Source organism: Eucalyptus grandis, chromosome 1, assembly GCF_016545825.1.
Source record: "Eucalyptus grandis isolate ANBG69807.140 chromosome 1, ASM1654582v1, whole genome shotgun sequence".
Taxonomy (NCBI): Eukaryota; Viridiplantae; Streptophyta; class Magnoliopsida; order Myrtales; family Myrtaceae; genus Eucalyptus; species Eucalyptus grandis.
The window spans coordinates 9399972-9410451 of record NC_052612.1 but is presented as its reverse complement, the minus strand read 5'-3'; the positions used below and the strand labels follow the sequence as shown (position 1 = coordinate 9410451).

Below are 10480 nucleotides of genomic sequence, written 5' to 3'. Positions count from 1 at the left end.
GAGTTTGTTTGGTTTTTCATACTTAAAGCTTCACACGAGCGTTCATCAACAGTCAGTTGTGTCTACGATTCTGAGTTATTCTCTGCTCTAATACTAACTCCGTTTTGGTGTTATCGTAATCTGCTTGAAGCAGCTATTTATCTTGGGCGCGCAATTTATAGCCGAAGTAGCGAGGCGTGGTGGATACTTTTCTCAGAATCCCTCTCGGCTCTGATGGATCTCTTGACGTCTGCATATGTCTCAGCTGGCTTGGATCCTCAAAGGTGATGCTCGATCACGAGATCAATTGGCACTAATTAAAAGTGTCATCGCAAAGCTGTTGCTTTCATGTTAAGCTATACATTGCGACATCCATCAGGAGGGCATGTTTCTTAGTTATCATTAATTCCTTCATTTTTATTCCATTGTGTTTCTTTCAAATAGGGATTCGACCGGTGATTCCTGGGCCGTTGCAGCCGCTGGTACAGTAGTTGAAAAGCTAATGGAGATCGAGAAAAATGATGATTCGATGAGACCATGCAAGGATGCTGTTGAAGAGGGTGATGATCAACTTTCCAAAAACCAATTAGCAAACGAGAGTAGGCCCAGACTCGATGACTCTACATCCACCATAGCATGTGATAGTTGAATGTTGGAAGAAAATTCAAGCATTGGAGATGCTTCGGAAGTTCTGATTATTGCTCCAACTAATGAGTTGGAAGCAGACGCCGACCCACTAAATGAGTGTGCTCCTTTAAGCGAGGAGAGTGCACCGGGGAATCAGGAATCTCATGTGTCGGCTCATGAAGTATTGAGCCATGGGAATGTTGTGAACACGGAGGATCTCCTAAAGCTGTGACAGCTCTTCGAGGTAGAGACCTCGGATCAGCATGACGGGCTTGATGAGAAGGAAGAGACGAACTAGAGAGATGATGTTTCTGCAGGATCAGGACCGTTGGAGCAATGATATATTAGAGAATGAAATTGTTAAAGCTCATAAAACAACAATTAAAACAGAAAAATTTCTGTTGTTTGAGAGAGAGAAAAGATTAAAAAAAAAAAAAAAACAGAGCATAGCACTTCATACGTCTTGTGCAAAAGAAAAAACTGTCGAGTACCACAACTAAATACAAAGCAAAAACTGCTCACATACGTGCAACACATAACTGCACACAAACGTGCTATTAACTTCCTAGAAAATAGCAAAAACACTAAATGCATAACTAAATGAACTTGGTTGTTTTTTAATATAAAAAAAAAACAGAGAAAAACAGAGGAAAACATGACAGAAAACAGCAGCATTGAGATAATTCCAACAAACTCCTCCTTGGATCAGTTGCTGCTACAGATACTTATTTTCTCTCTTAACAGTTCAAATCTTCCAGCCTGAAGTGGTTTTGTGAACATATCTGCAAGCTGATCTTCAGATCTGCAATAGACCAACTTAACTTCGCCACTTTGTTGCACCTCACACAGAGAAAAATTTGACTTTGAAATGCTTAGTTTTGCCATGGAAAACTGGATTACGTAATATTGCTAGAGCAGCCTGATTGTCCACATTGACTTCGATACAATCACTGGAATTCAACCACAAATCCTTCATTATCTTCTTCAACCACAAAGCTTGATTTGCAGCTGTAGTAGCTGCTATAAACTCACCATCTGCTGTGGACTGAGCTACAATCTTTTACTTTTTGGAACACCAGGAGAAACAATCAGAACCAAAACTGAAACAAGATCCAGATGTACTCTTCATGTCATCTACTGAACCAGCCCAGTCACTATCAGAAAATCCTTGCAAATTAAATTTTTGACCTTTCTTAAACTTCACACCAAAGAACAATGTTCCTTTGAGATATCTCAAGACCCTTTTTGTTGCAATCAAATGTAACTGACTAGGACTACTCATAAATCTGGATAAAACACTCACATCAAATAGAATATCTAGTTTGGTTGCTGTAAGATACATGAGACACCAAATCAGATTTCTATACATAGAAGCATCTACTGCATCCGTTCCATCATTCTTCCGCAGCTTCTCTTTAGCAGCCATAGGAGTGCTTACACTTCGACAATTTTCCATCTGAAACTTCTTTAGAATTTCCTTAATGTATTTTTTCTGACAGATGAAGATCTCATATGAAGCCTGTTTGACTTCGAGACCCAAAAAATAAGCCATCTTTCCCAAGTCTGACATCTCAAAACTTGCAAATAGATCTTGCTTCACCTTCTCTATCAATTCCATATCATTCCCTGTCACTAATAGATCATCTACATAAAGTGACAGAATTACAACATTGTGATTCACCTTCTTGACATAAAGAGTGAACTCACTTAAGCTTTTTTACAAAGCCAAAATCCTGCAAATATCGATCTATCTTCCCATACCAAGCTCTTGGAGCTTGCTTCAGTCCATATAGAGCTTTCCTCAACCTGTATACACTCTCTTCTTGGCCTTTGATACTGAAGCCTTTAGGTTGTTCAACAAAAATCTCCTCCTCAAGCTCTCCATTCAAGAATGCAAACTTGACATCTAACTGAAATATAGGCCACCCCTTATCTGCTGCAATAGCTAAAAGTAGCCTTATTGTATCAAGTCGTGCAATGAGCAAATGTTTCAGAATAGTCTACTCCCCATATTTGTGCATAGCCTTTCACCACCAGTCTAGCTTTGTGTTTATTGATAGAACCATCAGGATTAAGTTTTGTTCTAAACACCCACTTAACCCCAATCACATTCTTATCAGATGGTCTGTCAAAGAGTTCCCATGTGTGGTTTTTCTGGATCATTGCAATCTCCTCCTGCATTGCTGCAATCCACCTCTGATTCTCCTTAGCTTTCATAAAGTTAGATGGTTCGAGTATTGCCACATTGCTTCTTTCATAGATTTCAGCAAGTGACCTTGTGCCTCTCACTGGTAAATCATCCATACTGTCTTCCAATCTATCTATAACTTCATCAATATGTTGCAGGTTGTTTTTTCAAACTGTTGCTATTCTGCACTCTTTCCTTCCATCCAATTCCACTCATCTTTCTCTAGAAAAACAACATCTTTGCTTACAGTCACCTTCCCTGTCATAGGGTAATAAATATTGTAAGCCTTTGATTGGAGACTGTACCCAATGAAGATTCCGAGCTCTGCTTTCTTATCCAGCTTGTCCCTCTTGACCTCAGGAACATGAGTGTAACACAAACACCCAAAAACCTTCAAATTTTTCACAGAAGGTTTAACACCATACCAGATTTCAAAAGGTGTTGACCTCTCTAAGGCCTTTGTGGGTAAATTGCTTTCAACAGAACACCGCGTATTAGTTGCTTCAGCCCCAGAACTTCTTAGGTAACTTCTTCTCTTACATCATACATCTAGTCATCTCCATAATGCTTCTGTTTTTCCTCTCACTGACCACATTCTGTTGAGGTGAATAGGGAGCAGTGAACTGCTGCACAATTCCTGCTTGCTCACAATTCAACTTAAATTTGTGAGCAGTATATTCAGAACCATTATCAGACCTGAGCATTTTAATTTTCTTCTCACTCTGATTCTCAACTGAGGCTTTAAACTTCACAAACACATCAGCAACTTCAGACTTGGCTCATGAGAAAATAAATCCAACTCATCCTAGTCATATCATCGTGAAGGTAATGAAATACCTGCTACCATTGAGAGAATACTCGAGACATAGGTCCACATATATCTGTGTGGACTAATTGCAGCTTCTCACATGCTCTCCAGCAATCTGGCTTGCTTACCAAGAAGACAAGTTCTGCACTATGGAAATTCCTCCTCCAAACTTGGCAAGTCATCTGCCAAGCTATTTCTTTGCATAAACGACATGCTCTTCCTGTGAATATGCCCAAGTCTTTTATGCCATAGCTCTGCATTTTCTTATTTGCACTTTAAAGCCATTTGTTGCATCTCTTGTGGCTTGAACATGAAACCCTTGTCCCTCATTGGGATTCTTAGCACTTGTTTTCTATTTGCATTATTAATAAGACATTCATTCCCTTCGAACTTCACTTTATAGCCCTTCTCAACTAATTGACCAACACTTAATAGATTCTGGTCAATGTTTGGCACAAAAAGAACATCACTGATTAGCTTCACCTCCTAATTTCCTTCAATAGCCACTGTACCCTTCCTTGTACTTCGATATACTGTCCGTTGCCAATTCTGACTTTGGACTTGATTGACCTGTCTAGACTCCTAAACAGTTTTGAATTGCTAGTCATATGATTGGTACAGCCACTATCCACCAACCATGCATCATTCCCAACCAAAGATTCGTAAAAGAAGCTACAAACAAGTGCTCTTCCTTAGTTTCATTCACTGCTACTTGTGTTTTCCCGCTTGCTGGTAATTTTTCTTTGCGAGATGGCTTCCATGTGACCCAACTTGTGACATCTTCTGCATCTAGCATTAGGCTTTCTCCAACATCTAAAAAACTGATGATTAATTCCATCACAGTATTGACAAGGCTTTTTGTTCTTCTTCCATTTGCTAAACCCACTGGAATTTCCTTCTTTTGCTACAAACTTTGAGTCACCAGCATTTTCTCTGAACTGAATCCATTTCTTCCCTTTGCCTCCATCATTTGACTTCACTTTAGCTTGCAACGCACCCTCTACAAACTCTTTTGTTCTCATCAGTCTTCTGTGCTCTTGTGCCTGCAGAGCATTTAACAATTCTGCAAGTTTTATATCAGCTAAGTCTCTTGTATTTTCCAGAGAAGCTATGGTGGCTTCGAACTTCTCTAGAAGAGACACCGGGATCTTCTGAACAAGCCTTTTATCCTTCAAGTCAATCCCTAAAACTCTAATTTTTTCAGATATCTCAACCAGCCTATCAGAGTACTCCTTCACTGACTCTGAATCCTTCATCTGTTGTCTCTCAAACTCCCTCAAGAGATTCAGCACCTTCATGCCTCTTATCTTCTCATCTCCCTCGTATTCATCCTTCAAGAAATCCCATATTGCCTTTGCAGAATCACATCTTATGATCATTGTGAAGATAGTGGGTGAAATAGCAGCATACATGCAAGATTTTGCCTTAGCCTTCCTTGTGATTCTCTCTTTATGGTACTTCATCTGATTCAAGGTCGGATTGTCTGGAAGTGGAGCAACCTCATAATCATTCTCCACAGCCTCCCATAAATCATGACCCTCCAAGAATGCTATCATCTTGACAGCCCAAGCCTGATAATTTTCCCTAGTAAAGACTGGAGCAGCCATTACAAAGAATCCACTCGATCCTGCCTCCATTAGCTTTTTCTTTGCAGATTGGAAGCAATCTTCACTCACTTACCCTCACTTCACAGTCCCTTAAGATCCCACAAATGCTCTGATACCAATGTTAAAGCTCATAAAACAACAATCAAAACAGAAAAATTTCTGTTGTTTGAGGGAGAGAAAAGATAAAAAAAAACAAAGCATAGCACTTCATACGTCTTGTGCAAAAGAAAAAACTGTCGAGTACCACAACTAAATACAAAGCAAAAACTACTCACATACGTGCAACACATAACTACACACAAACCTGCTATTAACTTCCTAGAAAATAGCAAAAACACTAAATGCATAACTAAATGAACTTGGCTGTTTTTTAATAAAAAAACAGAGGAAAACAGAGGAAAACATGACAGAAAACAGCAGCACTAAGATAATTCCAACAGAAATTGCATATATGCTGAGTTTCTTGAGGTAGAAATGATTTAGATTCACTCCGGTGCATATATACGTTTGAAATTTGTCATACCTTGTATTGATTTAAACAGAGAAGTCACCCTTTCGACCCAAAAAAAGAAGAAGAAAAAAATAGAGTAGTCACATAAGAACAGATAATCAATAACTCTCCGATGAACTTTGTGGGGATCTGTACTGAGTTATCCGTTTTCTTTTGTCCAAAAAAATTGCTCATATAATGAATACTGGTTGAATGATTGTGCGTGGAACGTAAGCCTCTTGGCGAAAGGTATTCTTGTATTGATACTTGAAGAATTGAAAATGTTTCGCGATATTCTTGTATTGATACTTGGAGAATTGAAAATGTTTCACGACAATAACGATTATACAATTCTATTCATATATGCTCATGTTAGTACTTCGATTTAGTATCTTGAATAGTCTTGTGTAATGTAAAACGGCTTACTATCATCCGCGGCCTCTTTTTCTTCCCATAAGGTACCCATTCTGATGACTTCAACATCTTTTAATCCACCATAAACCTTAGTTTTTGCAAGATTCAAATGTCTCTTGGGGATTTCATGTACTTCTGCTGCTTGTCCATGGTTTCATACTACCAGTAACAAAAGATTAGTGTACAACATGTGTTAAAAATGACCAGAAATCTCAGTTTTTATGCGTTTTGGAGCAACTAAATCATTGACAAACATGATAATGTCAATATTAGTACGGAAATAAAGAGGATAATGCCCGTCAACGATCTTTTATAAAGATGACATTGTATCACTCTTATGAATCCTCATATGTGTGCGACATCTTATCGTGTTTTCATCCGACAGTCACAGCCTCATGATTAGCTTGATTCGCAGGCAAAGCTTCCTTCTCTTTATCAATGGTTACTTCCTCGTTGTAGACATAAATCTTGGCCACGACAAGGAACACGAGAAAATTGAGAAACGTGAGGACCGCCAAGAATGCGTAGTAGTAGTCAAGGTGGGAGATATTAAGGTTGTCCAAGATCCAACCCTTGTGGCTGTGTTCCATGGTGACTTGCGAGACCGTCTTGAGAATAAGACTACTTAGGAAGTTCCCGATCCCAAAACTACTAGTGTAGTAAGATGTTCCTAGACTTTTCATGCCTTGTGGTGCTTGGTCGTAGAAGAACTCGATCTTTGCCACTTCAACGAAGGTGTCGGCGACTCCCATGAGGGCGGATTGTGGCAGTAGGATGAAAATGGTGAGAGGGACTATTTGGAGCTTACCGTCAATACCGTTCTCTCTGGCGACGCTCAGCCTCCGCCTCTCAGCGAGACAAGCGGTGATCATTATGATTATGTGGAGGACGATGCCTACCCCCATTCTCTGCAGCAATGTGATGCCTCTAGGGTTCTTGGTATATCGCCTGATGGCAGGGACGAAGGACCGGTCATAGATGGTGAGGCTTGTGAGCATGAAGATCGTGACGAATGCGGTGAGGCACGCAGGAGGGATCTCGAAGTGCGGGCCCATGTGTCGGTTCAGGGTTGCGCCCTGCTTGATGAAGAGCGTTAGCACCTGCGAATACATGGTGCTCGGGATGAATGTCACCGCTAGGATCGGGAGCATTTTGACCATCTGCTTGGTTTCCTCTACTTGGGTCACCGGACATAGCATCCACGGCGAGCTTGAATCAATCTTCACCGCAGCTTTGTCAAGAAATCTACAAATGTGACATGAAACTGTCATGATTAATTTCGAGGAAACCATGTAAAGACAAGCCATAGAGTTAGTGAGTTGTGAACCTCAAAGAAGTAGAGTGATCAATCTGGAATTTCCTGTATTCCGCGTACTGTTCGAGGCTCAATTCATAGAGCTCCTTTGGATCTCTCGGAACAGGCAACTTCCTCTTCCTGATCGACGCCACCAGCACTTGAGCAATCCTTGTGAACGGGCTTCCTGAGGGCACCTTGTGCCTATAAAATGGGGTGCCCACCAAGAACACTAGGACTGATAATGCAAGCCCCAGCGTGGGAAGGCCATAGCCTAATGCCCAACCCACGTTATCTTGTATATAGATCAAGACTGTGGTTGCCAATAGTGTCCCGAAGAAGATGCTGAACATCCACCAGTTGAAGAACGAGAGCTTCTGGGCCCTTTCCTTGGGTTCGAAGTCGTCAAACTGGTCTGCGCCCAAGGTCGAGATGTTGGGTTTGGTCCCGCCCGTCCCAGCCGCAATTATGTAGAGGGCCAAGTAGAAGATGCCTATCTGGAGGGCCGAGGCATCCTTGTTGCATTCCTCTTCTCTGATCCCGGGCCGCATGACGGAGGCCTCAGCGATGGCACCGACACTGCCAGTGTTAGGAGCAACATGCCCTGCACATTTCTTAATCGTGTTACAGATTGAATTTGTATGAGTACCTACACAAATGAATCATAATGCATCTGCAATACCATGAGATAAAGGACGGATGCGTAAATGAAAGTCCAGAAACATCCGAGATATGCATCAGCTATGTAAGCGCCGAGGATGGGCGTCATCCAGGTTGTCCCGACCCAGTTCGTGACATTGTTCGAGGATGTCACGGTGCCTTCGTGGAGCTTCTTCGTCAAGTACACCACTAGGTTTGACGCAATCCCATAGAACGCCATTCTCTCAAATGCCTCGTATCCTGCACACACGACGCCAGAATGAATTAAGGTGGATCAAATCATAGATTCTTTTCTCTTTCCCCCACCTTGTAACGAAATCCAGTACGTTTGAGGACTCAGTAAACAAGAATTACAGACGGAAAATTTGAGTGTGTCCCGAGGTGATATATCTGTAGGTTAACTCTCTTTTCTGCCCAAAACAAGAAATGGCACTTTTCTATAATGAGCTACTTATCTGGCTGCTTTGGCTAATACACATCGAAGTGAAATCTAAAGAACTCGAAAACATTACGACGTCCCACTAACCAAGCCTCGGTTCCACACACAAAGGCTATGCCACCGGCTTTGTCCTTACCTACGATGAAGGAACAAGCGTTCCATCGACCGGTCTTGGATCTCAGGATGGGTCTTCCTTTGAGGTCTACAGTGCCATCTTGTGTGTAATCATCTTTATCAGCACTTCCTTTCTCTTCAGCCTTTGCTGTCATCATGTTTCGAAGGAAATAAAGGAAGAGCACCGAGAGTTTCCTCTACAAATCGTGTTTGTTCAACTTGCTATGCTCTTTAAAAGGTTCGGTAATCATGGTCGATTGATAACTACTATATACTCGAGATTGTAATTGATTATTTTGTATCAATCTACGTTTGGCCGTCCGTTTCTAATTAAGATAGGATTGGATAGGATAAAATATGAAATTTTAGGATTTTTTTATATCATATCAATTATTTGGTGAATCGTAGTATTAAAGTCGGATATATTTACATCATATCATTTATATATATAAACGGCATATCAATACAAATGAACCTAAATGTTTATAAACAGAGATGGCGAAAATCTCTTGTAACACTATTCCTTAAATTATTTTTATTTTATTTTTCCTCTTTTTATATTATTTTCTTTATTATTTCTTTTTTCCCCTTTCATCATTCTTTAATAAAATTTTATCAAATAGTAAACTGTACTAACATACCTAAAATACAAAAATACCTAAAATATATAATAAATATAAATATTTAATTTATAGATTGAATGTTTATTATAAGATAGAATTAAAGTTGAATATATAAATTAAAATAGGATTAATTAAAATATATATTTTATTTTTAATTTCTTAAATTAGAATTCGAATATTATTTATATTGAAATATAATTTCAATTTTGTTAATTTAATAAGTTTGTTATTCGAAAAATAACTTTCATATTATGGATATTAGAAATCATATCTACATTTATCCCACCTCTTCAATGAGATAATTTTATCCCGTCTATGTTCTCTTATATCTGACTTTATCTTGTCCTAAGTGAGCACCAAACATAGGATATAATAAATCATATTATATCATGAATTTTATTCCGACTGCCAAACTTAGCATTTGTACATTGAATCAATCAATGAAGTGCACAAAATACATTTTCTTCTATTCTCGACATTCATCTCGCTTCCACATTGGCTTGTGACAACTATCAATTTTATAATAATCTTTAAGAGATCCTAGGCCTTTAACTCTTGCTGAGGGAATGTACATATACTACGTTTCCTAGGATTCCCCCAGGCTGAGAAATTGATGTTTACTTTTTATTTTTTTAAGGCTTAAGGTGACATTATATGATACCAGACCAATCTTTTAAAAATGACCCTCGTCATTGAATTGACGATATTACTTCACATCATTTCAAAAGAAAAAGATCTTTTTCTCGAGATGTGAACGGGTTCTCTCATTTTTTTGGTTGTACTAATCGTTTAGATTTTTCTCCCTTGGCGAAATTGCGTACGAATAATCAACAAGCCTTAGTCATTGTCAATGACATTGACATCATGACTGAAGCTACCAATGAGCAACAAACACTAGGCGCATTTTTCTGAGTATTTAACCCTCGTTTTATTAATGAAAAGCGACCCTTTTAAGGGGGGAAAAACTAATGGAAAGTCTGCGTGTCTTCTAGCGATCATGTTACATTAATTAAGAGATGGATTTCGCCGTCTCAGTCTTTTAATGAAGAGACTCATTGTCCCCGTCGTTGTTCTTGCCAGAAGCATGCGTGACAGGTAGCAATAAATGACCTTATCTTATTGTTTCCCCATGAAAAATTTTCAAGGGTAGTCTTGGAGTCGAATCAACTTTTTGCAGTTTCCATGTGTTTGAACAAGTCCCTGTTCTTTAGAACTTCAGCTTGAGACATGGAGAAGA

General features: G+C 39.4%; 1 protein-coding gene across 1 annotated transcript; it reads right to left on the bottom strand.

Moving 5' to 3' along the window:
* Positions 1-6487: 6487 nt before the first annotated feature.
* On the bottom strand, positions 6488-8778 carry LOC104455604 (protein NRT1/ PTR FAMILY 5.2). The gene is given in 5 exon segments (XM_010070371.2): positions 6488-7358; positions 7441-7954; positions 7957-8011; positions 8090-8307; positions 8643-8778. Coding segments are annotated over 5 exon segments (1794 nt in total).
* Between the last annotated feature and the right edge of the window lie 1702 nt (positions 8779-10480).